Below are 17779 nucleotides of genomic sequence, written 5' to 3'. Positions count from 1 at the left end.
GAGGGGGATTATTAGGAGGCCATGATTAGTAAGGGCCAATTGGAAATTTGGCCAGGGGTTACACCCCTACTCTTTTCGAGAAGCACCCTGGGATTTTTAATGACCACAGAGAGTCAGGACCTCGGTTTTACGTCTCATCCGAAGGACGGCGCCTGTTTACAGTATAGTGTCCCCATCACTATACTGGGGCATTAGGACCCACATGGACCACAGGGTGAGCGCCCCCTGCTGGCCCCACTAACACCTCTTCCAGCAGCAACCTTAGTTTTACCCAGGAGGTCTCCCATCCAGGTACTGACCAGGCTCACACCTGCTTAGCTTCAGTGATACCCTGAAGGAGTTAAAAAGGCCTAGACAACACAACACAATGCAAATCGGTCTTAGAAGTTTTAGAAATACCGTTGCATAAGGTACTACAGTATATTCAATGTCCAGTTTAAACACCTTAGCCTCCCTTATACGATAATAAAGTACTGATGCATTTGCCTTAAATAATTAAAATAACATTAAACTAAATCAAAAAGCAGTGGTCACAAACTTATAGTAATCAGTTAAAATAAACAACATGAATGGCTCCTCTGGCTCCATGATTAACGCACTCCACTGGAATGACACGGGCAATAAATCTGTCCCGAGCCAGTGACGTTCTCTCCAGCCATTCTTTCCCCACATGGTCGACATGGAAATGCAAGCATTCGTTCAGACAGAAAAACCAAGACCACGCGGAGTTGGGGTACCCGGTCAGGAGCAGGGACAATGTCCCTCACTACCTCGATTCCTCTCAGGACCCTCGGCTGTTGTGCGGCTCATTTGAAAACCGGGCACCTTCGGCCCAGTGTCATCCCGCTCTGCTCTACTTCCATACCAGACCGAATCGCGGATAAGGTCAAAATCTCCGATGGCAAGACTGTATTGCATTGCCTCTCTTCGACCGTTCTGAGATCTTATCACTTTGAACCGCCCGTGTGGGGAAAACCAGCGCCTGGAAGCTCATGACACCACCACTCGGATTCCATTCACTGAAGCTCATGTGAGTGGCCACTTCACTGACGCCAGCAAAGAGGCGCCTGACCACGAGGACACTACTTTCACAGAGCGTGCAACCCCCAGGGCTCAATCCAAGCAACAGACGCGGAACTGTGCATAATGGACAAACTATGAACCAAACGAAGGAAAAATACAGGAATCAAAACTGGAGATCTGGACAACACGTCTCTGAAGCGACATACAGACATAGGGGGGTGAGTTAAGACAACACCTACCACTGCAGAGTTCCCCCTCACCTTCAGAGAGTCCAAAGATAAAAAGGTTTGAGTCACTTGGGGGGGACCCCATCGTCAGAGGCAGAGAAGGGCTTGAACCTACTGGTAAACTGGTGAACCATGAAGCCTGACACACCCAAACCTGCCAGTACAACTCCCCTGGCAGCTGCTGACTGCCTGTGTTGTAAAGGAGAAGGGTTAGGCAAGGTAACCGAGAACCAACTTCAGCCTGTCTCCCGAGGGTGACTTGGAAGATTTCACTTCTAGATATCAGGCATTTTTATTTTTGAGTTTCTGTTCTCTAACGCTGCTGCAAGCCAAGACCATTAAAAAAAAGAGGACTATTGAGTTTTCTTCTCACAGTTTGAAACTGTAGCATAAATGCGCATGTTAGCACATTTAATTACCTGTTTTGGCATGACATGACGTTTCTCTAACTGCCTCTGATCCCAGATGTTTGGGGCTTGCCCTTCTCATTTTACCACAAACCAGAACCTCAACACTTACGGAAAAGAAATAAGAAACTGCACCAGTGCGTACCTAAATATAACCTCCACATTATTATCTTAAATACGCCATGCGCACGTACATTGGCATGAAAAAGATTCACAACGCATTTGATAGCACAGCAGCACAGCAACGCCCTGTTATTTGTGGTAGAGGGGGAACTGAAATAATAGCGGTGTGGCTTCTGACATCATTCCTTCGTGCTGCATTTCCACGAGATTCTTTCAGGTACAGTCACGTAAGAATTGGGACTGAGACCCGAGACTCGCAGTGGATTCACCCTTTATAGACACAGGTCCAGGTAAGGTGCACTAAACCAAGGGCAGGTTCTGAGTTCAAAAGCAATGTGGGTAGCTACTTTCCAGGAGGGTGGTCCCAAGAGTCTGCATGATGGCCACAAAAAGTGACGTTCAGGAAGCTTTATTGAAGTCCTTTTCAAGCCAAATATAAAAGAAAATTAACCAGCACCACGTACACTCTTTCAATACCAGGACAAAAATCAAAATGGATGTGCAAATGTGTAGAAACACCTTTCAGTATTCTATCCAATCAGCCAACACCCGCTGTGAGGCTATTTACAGAGCTAGAGACTGTACAGTGGCCTCTAGTGGTAGGTCATGTGTAATTGCAGCCTTTTCTTTAGCTGGCCTGCCTCACCCACTTACGAGGAAGACTGCTTTTTCTCTGTTCCACACCCTTAAGTTCTCTATAGCAAAAGGAGGGCTTTCATTTTACCATAAAAAGAGAAGTCTTCGAAGGTCTAAACTCAATTAAAGCAACTTACAGGAGATTGGATAAGAGGAGGAACTGAAAGGGTGGCTGTGAATATGGTTTGGTAAAATTAGACAACACACAAACAAAAGCTGTTGCCAGTTCGAGGTTCCTGAATTGCAGATACAACTTTGTAATTTATCGAAAAAGGGCTTTTAGAAAAGGGCTTTGGTTCATGGCGTGTGCTGTTACATTGACCCGTTGTCTTCATCAGTGTGTCACATTACCCTGGTGCTGGATTCAAAGTGCAGTGGATAGCCCACTCTGATTAAGCTGGTCAACAACACTCCCTTTGCCTTCACAAAATATTTGAGATGTGACTCTCTCAAGAATGTTTGCTGAAGATAATGTTGGATGCGTCATGTAATACCAGGTATTTCAGGGCTGGGTAAACATCTCAGGATAACAATCATTGCAGCAGTACAGAATTTAGGAGAAACCTTTTAAAAACAAAATAAATGTCAAATTGAATTCAAAACAGAAATGAATGGACATTCTGATCTCCAAAATGATATTAAACATTCTACAATAATTACGTAGAAAAACCCGTCATAAAAAAATCCTTTAACACCCAGTGCTACTGGAATTCAATGGCATTGAATGATAATGTCATCTATCGTGTTGCAGATGGAAAAAAAGGAAGACTTAAAACGCTGAGTCACAGCGGTGCTCTGCTGCTATTTTTGCTCCAGCTGACGTCTTAAAGAAGCCCCGAGACGTCCTCCGCACTAAACATGAGGGGATCAATATCGCTGACCATGCAGTGAGAGGAGAATACCTGCAGTCTTTGACCAATTCTCCAAACACTGTAATTGTGCAATTTATGAATCCCTGCACACACACACACACCACCCTCTCTGCACAGTCCACAATGTCATTAAGTATATTCACAAGTACTATACAAATATCGACATTACAAGTGTCAATATTCACATTTACAGAGAAATCCATTTAATACTATTGAGGTCAACAGGGTAAGCTGTGCCACTTAAATCAGAATGGACCTCTTACAAATGTGGTACAGGGTGGCGAAAAGACCTCTTCCTTTTCTAAGCAATCTTAGATGGAAAATATTTTGGAAACCGTGGATGTCCATTAACTACAACAGGACTAAAATAATACTGAAAATAACCCAGTCAAATAATATTAGAAAGGTCACAAACAAGAGGTTAGAACTTGGTGACTATTGGCTTACTGCTCTGAAGAGCTCATCCTGTCTGTTAGTGGCAGATCCCAGGAAATCTGCTTAGATATTATGGCTTTGTAGGTTGTTCCACAACACTTGGTGTAAAGACGGGCCTCTTTTCTCAGCCTTAAATGCAATTTCTCTTCATTTCCACTATTTCAGTGCTGTCGCTGGACATTAGGCCAGCTTGTTCTGCACCTGTGCGGAAGTTTTTAACAAGTTCCCGTTTTCAGTTGTGCTAAATCCATTCATTTATTTTCTAACCACTTCTTCCAATACAGGGTCACAGGGTCACTATCCCAGCAAGCAACAGGCGCAAGGCAGGGTACACCCTGGAGAGGACACCAGTCCATCGCAGGGAAGACACACAGACACAAAAAGAACATGTACATTTACGCAAACTAATTAATTGCTACATTATGAACACTACCCATTTCAAATACAATGACGCTATTTTATCTGTTAGGTATTTACAATTAAACAAAAAATGCTGCAATAATTTATGAGGCGTACCCCCCTCTTAAAGATAAGTCAAGTGTGGGCGATTATGAACAAAACGCTCTCAAAAACAAAACACTTTGGTCTGTCAGTTAAAAGCAACGCACCTGAAAAAGAAGATAAAATGTGTGTGGTACTCCTTCTTTTGAAAAAAGAAAAGGCTCCTATACAGTACAAAGTCCTGTAATCACCACCAGCACATATCAAATGCAATCAAACACTATCTGTAAGTTAAAAGGGAAAGTCGCTCTCTTTTAACGAACTTCGTATTGTTCACACACTGGTGATATAATTTGCATTCACTTTCTCAAAGCCTTTATCATATTTTATTCTTGTGGCCCTTCAATAGGTACATTATGGTTCCACCGTGAAGAAACAGAACTCTGCAGCACATCAAACAAGGCAAGTACGTAAAGCACCCACCCATCTGTTTCTGCATTTACATTTGGGCTACATTAGCATACATTGCACTATAGCAGGACAAATATTTGCATTTGATTAATGCTGCTGCCTCTCACCCAGGCATTCTTAAGCACATTTTTCCTATTAGTTTGCTTAGTTTTATTTGCTTTTTTTTGGCGCTCAAACGTCCATTCTGGTGTGAAAGGTGGTATCTACAGACAGACATGGCCAGCTCTTCACAGCGCCACCTGGAGACGAGACCACAGACAGCCTGGCCAGCTCTGCACAGGGCCACTGGAACACGTGCAAATACAGACACTGGAGATGGTTATGCACAATACCAGCCGTCCGAAACAGATTCCGATATTAAAGTCAGATTCTCCAATCCACAAAGGCACAACCTGAACTATTCTAAAAGGTACTCAGGAAAACATAAGAACAACAATAGAACCTACTCATTCCAAAAAGAAAAAAAGAGATGAATGATTTCAGATTTGCTCTAAAGGGAAAGATTATCACTAGATTTTGTAAAATATAATGTTAGTTACCACCCACAGGTATTCTTTTAATAGAGCTAGAAATTCATTGGTAAATGGCAGCACCATGCAAATCAGCAATTTTTAAGATTTTCCTGAAGCTTCAACTGCATTTCACATGTCACCACACTGAATAAAAACGCGTATGTGACCATTAAAATAAATCCATCGCATATCCAAAATAAGAAATAAGGGTTAGGTAGATAGTCGTTAATAAACAGAAGTCCCACCTAGTTTAATGTCTATCTGATAATTACCACTGAAACCATATACAGTGCAACGCTATCAGCATCACACACATAGTGCACACCCCTCTAATCTATAGAAGCTGCTTAATGTTCAGGTTTTTTAAACATATCCACTGAATGGTGTGTACTTTGTTCTAGTATAGCATATCCCCTTTCATTTTAGGGTCCCCAGGGGGAGTCGGTTAAATAAAGATGGTCTTTGCACTCCAGGGGTGTGGTGAGGTCACAGGCAGAAAGATGTATGAGAAACTGACCGTTTTTTCCAACCTAACATGGAAAGCAGTTTATTCATTCTGGTGAACAAGCACTGAGGCTACAGCCCGGGATATAACAATTGCACTAACATGTCCACCGCTACTACTGTACAGCAGAAAGCGTATAGGTCTTTAAAGCCGGAACAGCCCATTCTATAAGGGAGCAGCAGAAACAGATCTCTCCGACCAGCGTCCTATTGCTAAAACAGCCAGATATGAAGTCCTGTGCGGCTGACGCCAAGGCCCCTGGAATCTCCGATTCTTTTCATATGACCTCCAACCAAAGCCGTAGCGACGTGAACCAATTATTCAATTACTTAGACCCATTCTAAATTCTTAACAGCCCGTAAACAGTCTGACATTTTGATTTGCAAAGCCAATTTCTTAAGTTAAAATTTTAAAACCTTTCATGTCAAAGAGCTGAACGGCGAGGCAGCTGCCTGGACTTTCTGGAGCACATCAACATTATAGTCTACCTCACGCCCACTTTCCACATGCGATCCTACAATGGTTCACTGGGGGTTTAGCTGATTTCCACATACACATAGAAGAGAAAACACAGGTTTGTTTGCCTTGCCTGTTAAGACTTTGCCACAAAAAAATTGTCCAGATGGATTAAAAAAAAAGATCCAGTTAGGCCTAAAACCAAGTTTACTCTTTTTGGCAGGTTTTAATCTTGAGTTTTAAAGTGGCCCAAAAACCTGGTGGATGGTGGCCTTCAAGAATGGACCCCTCTTCTAAACCACGCTCTACAGAGAAGCATCTTCCTGGGAAAAGTCACAGAAAGTGGAGCAGATTAATACCAAGGAAAGGTGACAGACTTCTGGCACAGTATGAGCTCCGGCAAGAACTGCAGGCCACGCTTTCAGGCTAGGACTGGAAAAAACCTGCATTACATTTACAGCAGGAGCAAGAGACTAGCGCACTTATTAATGTATTTTGTCATCTGAATGTCAATTTCTTAAACCGTTCATCACCAATGAATTAATTCTGCGGTGAATTATTTATCGGCACAAAGTGCCGTTCTCTCGAGGCTCCCTGACAGCCCCTTCACTCCTCAGGCCCCTGTGGCAGATTCCTAATCTGTCCTCGCAACTGGGAGCAGGCTGCAGGCACTGAGTGGAGACACGTGCCACTTAATGAGAGAAGCATTAAGAAAAAAAACGAAGACTGGGAGGAAAACCAAGAGTGTTAACAAGGTGCACGCCGAAACAAAACCCACACAGCTCAAATTTCATGGCTTGGTCCTCAGTCCCTGCGTCTGATCTGAAGAAATATTCACAAAGGTTCCTAATTCTGCAGTACAGCAGACCCAGATGAACCCAGAGCCTCAAACACAGAGGAAGGTGGCTGAAAGGCCAGCGATCCTCTTCTCTCTGACCTATTCAGAAGCAGGACAGCTAAGCCCCTGGAGAGTGGTTTATCTTGCAAGGCTGTGACGGTATCACCGCCTGGAAACGCCAGAGTGCTCTTCGCACACACGAGGCAGCTGCTCTGCGAGGTCACATTGCAGAGGAAAAGGGACCTTGTACAGCAGGAGAGAGGAACACTGCAGCTCGAAAACCCACACAAAAAGCCTGCATCGCACTGCAACACACAAATTCCAGTACCTGTGTGTCTGCAAGCATGCATGTCATTCCTACTGTCTTTCCTTATGCTCTGTTCAAAGAAATGAGTCTGTGCAGCTTCCTAGTGACACTAAAAAGGCATTTAGCAGAAACCCAAAATACTGTACACTCATAATGCACTGACATTCTCCTAGCAGGATATACATTAAAAATAAAATTAAGAGCAAATTAAATTTAAAGGAAAAAGACGGCACTTAAGTGGGGACGTGGTGAAAATGCAATGATTATTTATCAAGGAGGACCCATCCTTGAGGTGGATTCTGGAAGAATACAGAACGCCAGTCTGCTAGATCTCTGTGACTCAGCACAGCTTTTCAAAACGAAGGAAGATTGTGACATCTTCGGTTTCCTGTTGACAGGGTCACCTACTGTAGGTCTACAGCAGCGGTCTGTCAGTGCAGCAAATGCTCTCCAATGATTTGTGGCAAAACTGCAGAATTGCTTCTGCAATAGTAGCTTGCTAAGGGCATAGAAACACAAGCAGAGAAAATGACAAAAATGATTTGCCAAAGCAGATTTCACGCATGCCAGGAAATGTGCTTTTGTAAGTTACTCTAACCCAAAAAAAGATGCCCAGATTGATAAGTCACAAAAAAGAAAAGTAATTTATTTAAGCTGCTGAGTTTTACAGACCTGTAGAAAAGCATTTAATCCTGAAAGCAAGAGGCTCTTCTTTACACAAAGGGTTGTGGGAGTATGTCTGGACAAGAGCCCTGAATCAATCAGCTACAAATATCCAAACCTGCTAGATGGGCCAAACAGCCTCCTCTTGTAAAAACCATTGTTATGGAAAATATCGAGATGGGAGGACAAATGTCTCCACACATGTGATATACTGTATACACAGGTACAAAGAAAGACTGAGAAATAAGAGATCTAATACACTGAAGTTAGTTTACAAAAAACTTTGTGTATGATCAAATAAGTACTGTAGGTCAGACCACATATTTAACAACTGTTAAAAAAAGGACTGTTCTTAATTCATTTTTCCCCACAAAGGGTGAACATTACAGGACCTCGGGCGAAGGGGACGAGGTCTTAAAGCTTGTAATCTAGCTAAGTCTTAGTAAAGAAAATTAATTTCATGACTTTGCTTCTGTCGAAAGGCGATTTGCGAGAGTAACTACCGAGACTGCCAAGTGATTTGTACACAGTGAGGACACACTTGAACTGCACAGGCTGCCAAAGGGTTCTTTCATGGGACCTTTTCGGCCAATCCACTGCTTACTGCCTGAACAACTCTCCTCTGCCAGCCGAACAGCGGCACGAACGAGAACGCGGTCCTGCACGAGCAGGGCGTGTTAACAGTTGGGAATGCTTCGGGGTTGGCGCAGAGGGAAACCGCTCAGGCGGCTTTTCAAAACGCCTCAACCACCTCACGTACTCCGCAGAATCCGAGGCACTTAGAGTTTAAGAGCTGCCCTCGGTGATCCTGGCCTGTGACCTCTTGCCCCTTCCACAGATTTATTACAGGAAAGGTTTCCAAGCTCGGTACCCAATAGCAGAAGGTTGTAGCAGTTTCTGAAAGCGAGGGCAACATACGAGTAAGTGTGCTTAGAAGAACACTTACTGAAGCACGGCACCCACCTTACAGTACAAGTACAGAACAATGGCCAAATTTCCCATAGACCTTTACCAATCATGGCCTCCTAATAATCCCCATCTATGAATTGGCTTCATCACTCTGCTCTCCTCCCCACTGACAGCTGGTGTGTGGTGAGCGTTCTGGTGCACTATGGCTGCCGTCGCATCATCCAGGTGGATGCTGCACACTGGTGGTGGTGGAGGGGAGTCCCCATTACCTGTAAAGCGCTTTGTGTCCAGAAAAGCGCTATATAAGTTTAAGCAATTATTTTTATTATTACTACAAGTGCAGACGTAACAACCATGCCCAAATGCGAGTCCAGACAGATGGCGCACACAAGTCAAGGGCTTGCCTTTAAGGACACATCTTCCCCTTCAGAGTCACACATAATCCATCTGGATTATGTGGATGGGTCCTTGGAACAACAAGAAGGGCCTGTGCAAAATAGGAAAGGGGGGTCCGACCACACACGAGAGCAGCTGACACAGGTGACAGAGTGACGAGAGAAGCCTGGATCAACACATACTGGAGTACTTCATATTACACTCAATGGCTTAGAGAAGCGCTGAGTATAAGATACACGGTGCCAATGAATTGAGGAAAAGCTACACAAAAAAAGAGGAGCTCATTCAGCCTCTCTCGATCCTTTGGTTGCAAGAGACAAGTGATCCCAGGATCACGTCCAGCTGTACAATATCTTGAAGGGAGCCAGGCTATCAGCTTCAACAACACGGCTGGGCAGCTCTTTCCACACTCCTACAACTCTTCGTGTGAATGCTTCTTTATCCACCCCCACTTCCACGGAGGTTCGGAAAACAAGCAGGGGTTTATCTGCCAGCTACAGATGCTCAGGGAATTTTCCTAGCGGAGTGAAAAGCTTGGTCAAGAACACCAAGAGTCGATTTTGCAGAAGACATTTACTGATGGATCCAGCTTAACAAAAAAAAACGGTTACATTGCATACTGTAGGTGAACTGGTACAAAAAAAAAGGCTGGAAAGGATTTCAAAAGTGAGGAAAACGGCTTCTAAATGCCTACGAGCTTGAAGGAATGTTTGGTGCCGCCCCCTCAATAGAACAAGACAGAACATTTGCTTGCATTATGAGCGACGCAAATTTGCATAGGGTATTTCTCATTTAAAATTTAGAGGAGTGGAAGCAAACAAAAGGACTCAAAATAAACTTCTCAGCACACACGGCCTCTCACAGAAGCAGGCTCCCTAAATCAGGACTGTACCAGATTTTCTGACAAATACAAATTCATTTTCAGATCATTAATGGCCAAGCTTGTCTTCTGGAACACACCTAGAAGGCTTTCGGTTACCAAAATCAGTCTAATTTATGGTGGGAACCAGAGAAGTTCAAAAGCCTTTTACCTGCTGAAAGGAACAGAACACCTAGCCTCTTTATTCTACAAACAATTGCACACAAATGTGTTTAATTTCCTTAATTGCACGGAACGTGGCACCTCCTATAGCAGAGGATGGGGACTATATACTGTAGCAGCTTGACAGCGGGATACAGCTGGCAACAGATCCACTGGATGTCAATCAATCACGTTAATTCCACAAGGCACAGCAGGAATCCGAGCGAGATCGTTTTGCCACAGTCTCAGGAAAAAAAAAGAGCAACCCTTTCCCCGGGAGAACAGCCCCACGGAAAGCTCCAAAACGCTGCATTTAGCCTTGCAGCACAAATACGCTTCAGATCAAGCCAGGGCAATGCGAAAATGAAAAGAAAAAATCCGTTCAGAGCACACTTCGGAATACGCTTCAACTAGAAGAAGGCATGCTGCAGCAGGCTCAGTTAAAGTCAGCCTCGCTGTCCTTCATCTAATTCATTATCGTAAGGGTCTAAGACTGAGCAGCATTTTCAATAGGTGTCTAATTCAAAATGAGCACACATTTTATGAACTCTATCTCACTGCCAGGCTTTGCATAGTCTATATTCACAACCTTGTATGACCTTCACTAAACAAAAGAGCATTTTTATCATATTAAGAGCCTCCTATGGCTCCCTACACTGTCGTTGACATCTGCATTATTCTGCTCGTCTCTATACGGAACCCACTGGAATCTGCTACAGACATTTTTAGCCATGTTTTAAAATAGCAGTTGTTCTTGACAGTTCGGTAACCTACAGCACAGAACTGAGTCTTCTAGCTTCATGGATGTGCAGAGAGGAACAAATAAGGTTAAGCACCAGGCACACGCGAGTCAACAGAATCTGACTGGCCAACGAGAGATGAATTACTGCCACCCTTCGGATTGTCTGACCCGGGGCAGTTTGCCCTGTGCTGCTGCGAGTGCGATTTTGAAGACGATGGTCGATGGGAATTCTGGGTTGCTTTGATGCCAAACTCTGCCTCTTCTCGCCCAAACTAAGCAGCCTTGACAACAAAGTTGTTAGAATACAGGATATTTCCACTGGAAGCCATGAGGGAATTGCTATCATGCATGCACTGTACGAGGGTGTGGAAGATGTCAGAGGTATTTATGGAGCAGTGTTTTCAACTCAGACGTTGATGCCAGGTATGAACTGGGTGACACTGCTACTGCTCTGTTACTTGCTTTGCGGGGAGTACCTCTGATGTCAGCGAAGAACCGCTTTGATCAATTCTGGGTACCATGTTGTATTGGATACGTGACCTGAGAAAGCCATTTCATTATTGATTTGAAAAGACCCTTTAGTGGTCTAAAGCTTCAGAAAACAACAGTATTAATGAAATCTTTAAATGAAAATGACAGACATTTGGCGTTGGGGCATTATCCGAGTCAAGTCTAATTGATGTACATCACGTCAGGCAAGACGAAGGCCACAACCGACAACATTACAGAGCATTGCAACGGCCGCTGCAAAAATAGCCCGGGTCACCGAAGAAATCGATTAGGACACATAAGGCTGAAACCACGGACTCACCCAGCTTCATCAAGGAGGCCAGCAGCACCCATAAGGAAATCTCGAACGGCTTCCGCACATGGCTGTAGTCGAAGTTGAGCACGGGGAAAGCCCTCCTGGTGCGGTTGATCTCCGAGTGCGAACCGTGCTCGCCGCTGGACCCCGGGTCGTGCCCGGTGGCTGTGCTGGCGGCTCCGCGCGGCAGCAGCGCGCCCAGCAGCGCCAGCGGCACGAGCAGCAGACCCCATCTGGGGAAACACCTGAAGTCCACCGTCGCGCGCGAGCGCCCTGCAGGACGCATAGCGGGGGGGTTTAAAATAGAAAAAGTTTCCGAGCACCGCATTCGAGCGAAATGAAAAAAAAATCAGAAAAGGAAACAAAAGCTGACCGTCTGTTTCAGTGTTAAAAACGTGCAAAAGCTTTAAAAGCTGCCGTCAAGAGTGAATACAAGTGGATTTTCACCTATTTCAACTGAGCAGCAAAGATGCCAGCAATCGCTGAAGTAAAAAAGTTCAACTATAGCAGAGGTCACAAACAGTCAGATAGGAGGCAGAGAATCACGAATGCAGCCTCACCCGATTTGTGACTGTTCTTACTTGGGAAAACCACAGTCTTAACCATCGTAACGATGCGCGTTATCGACTGAAACTTAAAGAAAACCACTCGTCTTTTTCAAAACGAGGGCTCCTCACTTACCCCCCTCCCCGCTACTCTGACGACCCCAGTCTCACAACTTCCCAAGTCCAAAAAAGCTGTCCGCTATAAAAGAGAGATACACACGCACACCAAATTCCATTTCCCGGTTTTGTGTGGGGGTGTTGTAGAAAGGCGCTCATACAATAAATAATCAAATAGGTTGAACTAAAGGAACTCCACTCCAATAATTAAGTGAAACTACTAGAATCGTCCTGTACTGTATCTCTGCGGGACATGACCAAGGCGCTGCAAGTGTGCTCTGAGCAACACGGACGTCCTGGCGGTACTCTTCTGTACCGATGCACTGCAGCTCATTAACCGGAGAGCACAGCGAAACAGCCGGGCTCTTAGCACAGCCGCCGATCCGACGAGTCGCCTTCCTTCTCTGTTGCTCTCTAAAAATCCAACCGGCAAAACAGTTCCGTGTGTTGTCAAATACAACCTTCAAACACACCCTTCAAGGAAGGTTTTATCACAGGAGGGAGGGAAAAACGGGGGAGGGCTGAGGGGGGGTGGGGGAGAATTTGTCCTAGTATAGAGACATCTGCCGGTAAGGAGGCCCACAGTTCCGGATAAACGCAGCTGAAAAAAAAAATGGCTGAGTAATTACCAGAGTACAGTACGTCCTACTGCGGGGAGGCTCGACTGTCTTTGCTTTCCGAGCACGGGTCCGGCCGTGAGGCTCCGCCAGCGCCCGCACCTGCAATGCAGGACCAGAAGGCCGGCGACGGACAGCAAAGCGCTGTGCGTCTGTAGCGCGTCCTTGAATCGGTGCATTGACTAATAGAATAAACGTTTCATCCTGCTTACACAAAACTTATTATTTTGAGGCTGGAAGACTACCAGTATGTTTTACATAAAAAATCTATGTCATCAGGCATTTTTCCATTTTTACAGCATCAGACTTCTCATTGGAGTCTTTTTATTTGCTTGTTTCTCCAGAAAGAGGTTGGTTCTGTTAGTTTCACAGAGCATTTTGCAATTTGGTAAAATAAGCTAAGGATGTGAACACTTGGACTTGGATTTAATACAATTGATTGCAATAATAATACCATATATATAGCGCCATTTTTGTACATATACAACGCACTACACATCATGAATACAAATGAGTGAACACAAGAAAGTACAAGAAGCAAGAGATGGTAGAAGGATGCCCAAAGCACATGTTTTGGTTCAAATTTCCAGCAAGAAATGTTCTTATTCCTGTGCAAGGTACAACACATTCAAGACAAAGACCAATACATCTATCCATATTCTGTTTCTTCCAATTCAGGGTTGCAGGGGACCTGGAGCCTATCCCAGCAAGCAACAGGTACAAGACAGGATACACCCTGGACAGGACACCACTCCTTTGCAGTGCACAAACACACACTCACACAGTGACTGATTGCCACTAAACAGCAGGTCAAACTTCAGAAGTTCTAATAATAAGCATTGGCTCATCCTGTCCACACCTCAAAATAGCAAATTGCCTTTGTTCCATCTATACGAAGGTTAACTGGTCAAGGTAAAACGTTCCTTACTAGGACTTTCGTGAGTCAAGTCCCAGTGACTCAAACTGTGTTTGGCTGAGCAAGATGCTCGTTGTTTTGTTCTTTTGATGAGCTACAAAACGAGGGAAATCCGATTTAGTGGGTTCTACAGGATTTGTTGCAGGAAGTGGCAAGCACTCAGTTAATTCAAAAGCATGGTAAGGATAGAAACAATCGGAATTTCAGAAAGGACACCAATGAAATGAGGTCATGTGGACTATTGAGCTCATGTCATTCCATTTCCCAGAGCCTGTGTCGGTTCTACTGGAAACAATCAAACTTCTCCTCCCTCCCCCACTGGAAAGACAAGGAAACTATAAAGAACAGAAGCCAATCCATCCTAATCTAATGTCTACAAGTAGAACTCTTAATCACCACACTGTTCCCAAAACAATGTCTTGTTCAAGGTATTGTAGCCATGATCCCACCTGGAGTTTGAACCCAATAAGCAGCTCTTGGATCCTAGTTTCAGTTCCGGGCTGGGGCTGCTTCTGTGTGGAGTTTGCATGTTTTCTCCGTGTTTGTGTATGTTGGCTTCCTCCAGGTGCTTCAGCTTTTCTCCCAGCTTTCAAAGAACGTGCAAATTGTGTTTAATCAGTGTCTCTAGATTGCACTTGTTTGTGTGTGTTATAGGCCAGTGCCTGAGATAGTTTACTGGATGTCGTGATCCACACCAGGAATAAGGGGATAATGATAATAGAAGAATGATATAAGACACGTCTTCAGGCAAAGGTCATCATATGGCTGGACTTTCCCTATAAAACAGGAGCTGTCTGGGATAAAATCAAGAATCCCTCATGGTAAATCTGCAAACTGTTTCAGTTCAAGATGACTTCTGCTTTCTTTCCCACAGCTGTCTGAGCTTTAGTGTATCATTGCTGTTTTAGCCAGGCCTTTTGCTGCCAGTCATGGTGGTGATGAAATGCACTTTACATGTGAGCTGTTGGTGTTGTGAAAGAAAACACAGTGCTGTTTATCCCTCTATGTGAAGCGTGTCAGTGATATACTCTTACACGGGCAGCACAGTGAAGCAGTGGTTAGCATTGCTACTAGGACCACTAGGACTTGGGGTGCTATCTGTGTGGAGTCTGCATATTCTCCTCGTGTTTGCATGAGTTTCCTCTGGGTGCTCCTGTTTCCTCCCACAATCCAAAGACATACTGATAGGCTAATTGGCTTCGGGAGAAATTGGCCCTGGTGTGAGCGTGTGCTCGTTTGTGTCTGTGTGTGCCCTGCGATGGACTGGCGTCCTATCCGGGGTGTATCCTGCCTTGAGCCCGTTGCTTGCTGGGATAGGCTCTGGCTTCCCTGTGACCCTGAATTGGATGAAGCAGTTAGGAAATGGATGGATGGATGCTGTTACATTCCAGCATTTGTGTTCAACATCACTTTCATAAAACGTATAGTCATGCTGGAGGGAAAGGCCATTTAGGCAGAGGATCACACCAGATCCCCAGCACTACAAGCAAGCTCGCTTGCTACTTCGCCATTAACCTCGCAAGGTGTTAATCAGAAGACATGCCTCACTGGAACTGCAATCAGAGGGGCAACTCTGCTAGAAATGTCATGAAAAGCAAGCTGCCAATGTTTCTTTGGGGGCTTTAAAAAAAAAACAAAAGTTCACTGCAGTTCTTCGTAACCGCAACACTTTCATTGCAGCAGTGCCAAGCCATGCCACCCTCTCATTAAAGAAGTTACTCAACTGATATTTCCCATCTCCAAAGCCTTCATTTAGCAAAGAAATGGCCACCTTCATAAGAACCAAAGTCTGTTTTATTGACTCTGCCATTCCTTTCTCTGCTGTTGCCAACTTTAACCATCCGACATGTAATTAAGGACAGCTGTGGTTTTGAAGTTGCAGTGAAGTAAAGGCAGGTTGTCACAAAGTGGGTTTCATAATATGCTTATTACTGACACACTGCCATGATTATTAGTGTTAACTCTATGCAAAACAAATACATAATTATATGTATACCCAAACCTTGAATCAGCAAGACGTTTGCCTCTCCTGTGCTGACTGTGAAGTTTGGGTTAATATAAATATGTACAGTATGTATTTGAAGTCATAATAAGTTTAAATGGGATGGAGTGCTTTTAAGTAAGAACCCTATGTAAGACTGTAAATTTCCGGCATATCTGTCTTTCTGCCCTGAGAGGAAAATATTTGTCCAGTGTGTTAAGTGAAACGTGGACACTGAATACAAAAGGCAAACAGAAACCACAGCTGATCCAAATCAGCACGCAAAGCAGAATGTTAAAATACAAGTGAAGACGACCCTTTGCAGGATGGCAAAAGGAGCCATTTGGATGTAAGCAAGTGAAGTCAGACGCTCAGTGCAGAAGGATGAGGAGACCTGCATCGAGGTTTGGATCAGTAAAAACTGACAGACATTAAAAACATGACAAGTATTCTTGGATCCAATGCTCATTTGTTGCATTTATAATGTATTTCGATTTACACTGTATCCCTTATGGCCTGGTAGTTGTTTTTTTTTTTAAAAAAAAGCTTATACAGTATATTAATTCACGATTCCTTGATGGGTGCTTGTCAATGTTTGATCTTATTCTCTCACATATCTACGATAAAGCCAGTCTGAACTGGACTGGTGGATGCAGGCAAGCTCTCTTAACTTGTTAGCTCATTTTGCATTTCATTCTAGATTTGTTAAAATCCTGCTGAGGGCACTAAAAGAAGACAAAAGTAAATGAGCCAGGTGGATTTTACAGCTGACTGCATTACAAAAGCACAATTTGACTAGAAACCTGTGAACAGGGCATTGAGTTGAGACAATTAAAAATGTATGGCCTTGGATCCAATTCATCCCCTTATGAGTCTTCTTGCAGGGGAACTAAACTTCACTCTAGACTGGCTATGTACAGTAGGTGTTCTGTCATGTCAGAATACAGATTCCTTAGATCTCATCAAACTATGTTATTTGTAAAGCTTTTTCCACAAAACAAAAACATTTATAGAATGACTACAACAGTGACTGATTTCCACAACTAGATGAAGGACCTGTGTCACTTTGGAATGTGAAATAAAGCCTGATCCAGCTTCATCTTGGATAGGGATGGATGATCAAGTGGGGACATTTATGCTGATTTAGGATTCCATCGCTTTGCACAAAATGTTGTCTCTCATGGTGCACGGTGCAGGCAAAACAGACTGTACAGCACACTGTATAATTTCAGTACCGTACACATACCTGTACAAAGAGGACAAGAGCAAGAATTAGGCAGCATTTAGTGTGTTATAAATATACATTTTGTACACAAGCATAAGTCCTGCTTTGTCTTTACAGGTGTTGCAGAGCAACACTGAATTGCAGGAGACACAGCTTTGGCAGTTCCAAAGCAACAGTTATGAGGCAGGGTACGCCCTGAATGGCATGCCAGTCCATCGCAGGTCAGGCAGACACAAACACAGACATGCAATCACACCAGGGCCAATTTTCCCAGAAGACAATTAACCTATCAGTATGTTTTGGACTTCGGAGCACCCAGAGGAAATCCATGTGAACTAGCGGAGAACATACAGACTCCACAAAGACAAAAATCCAGGTTAGCAATGCTAACCAGTCTGTCACTACAACCTTTCTTTTAAAACCTTTTCCATTGTTAGTGGAAGACACCCTTGTGACATAAAGTAAACGTAATCCTAATGTAGCCGGTTGTCTGCCAGCAAAACTCAATTGCCCGTAACTCTGTTTTGGTGGCAACAGTGAAATTGAGTTACAGTAGTGTGGGGGGTGTTTCAGGCAACAGAAAGTATAT

General features: G+C 44.0%; 1 protein-coding gene across 2 annotated transcripts in view; it reads right to left on the bottom strand.

Annotated features, from left to right (window-relative positions):
• The window catches only part of slc9a1a (solute carrier family 9 member A1a), a 51846-nt gene extending 38896 nt beyond the window's left edge, over window positions 1-12950 (bottom strand). The window contains exons 1-2 of one of the 2 annotated variants that reach the window (XM_015349114.2): window positions 12350-12950; window positions 11796-12062 (exon numbers count right to left, since the gene is read on the bottom strand). In XM_015349114.2, coding sequence (XP_015204600.2) covers window positions 11796-12062; window positions 12350-12395 — 313 coding nt within the window. In that variant the 5' untranslated portion in view covers window positions 12396-12950. Of the gene's footprint in view, window positions 1-11795 lie in introns of both variants that reach the window. The other variant, XM_015349113.2, reaches the window with a different exon arrangement.
• Between the last annotated feature and the right edge of the window lie 4829 nt (window positions 12951-17779).

This window comes from Lepisosteus oculatus, chromosome 11 (assembly GCF_040954835.1).
Source record: "Lepisosteus oculatus isolate fLepOcu1 chromosome 11, fLepOcu1.hap2, whole genome shotgun sequence".
In the NCBI taxonomy this organism is placed as follows: Eukaryota; Metazoa; Chordata; class Actinopteri; order Semionotiformes; family Lepisosteidae; genus Lepisosteus; species Lepisosteus oculatus.
This window is presented reverse-complemented; position numbering and strand designations above follow the sequence as displayed.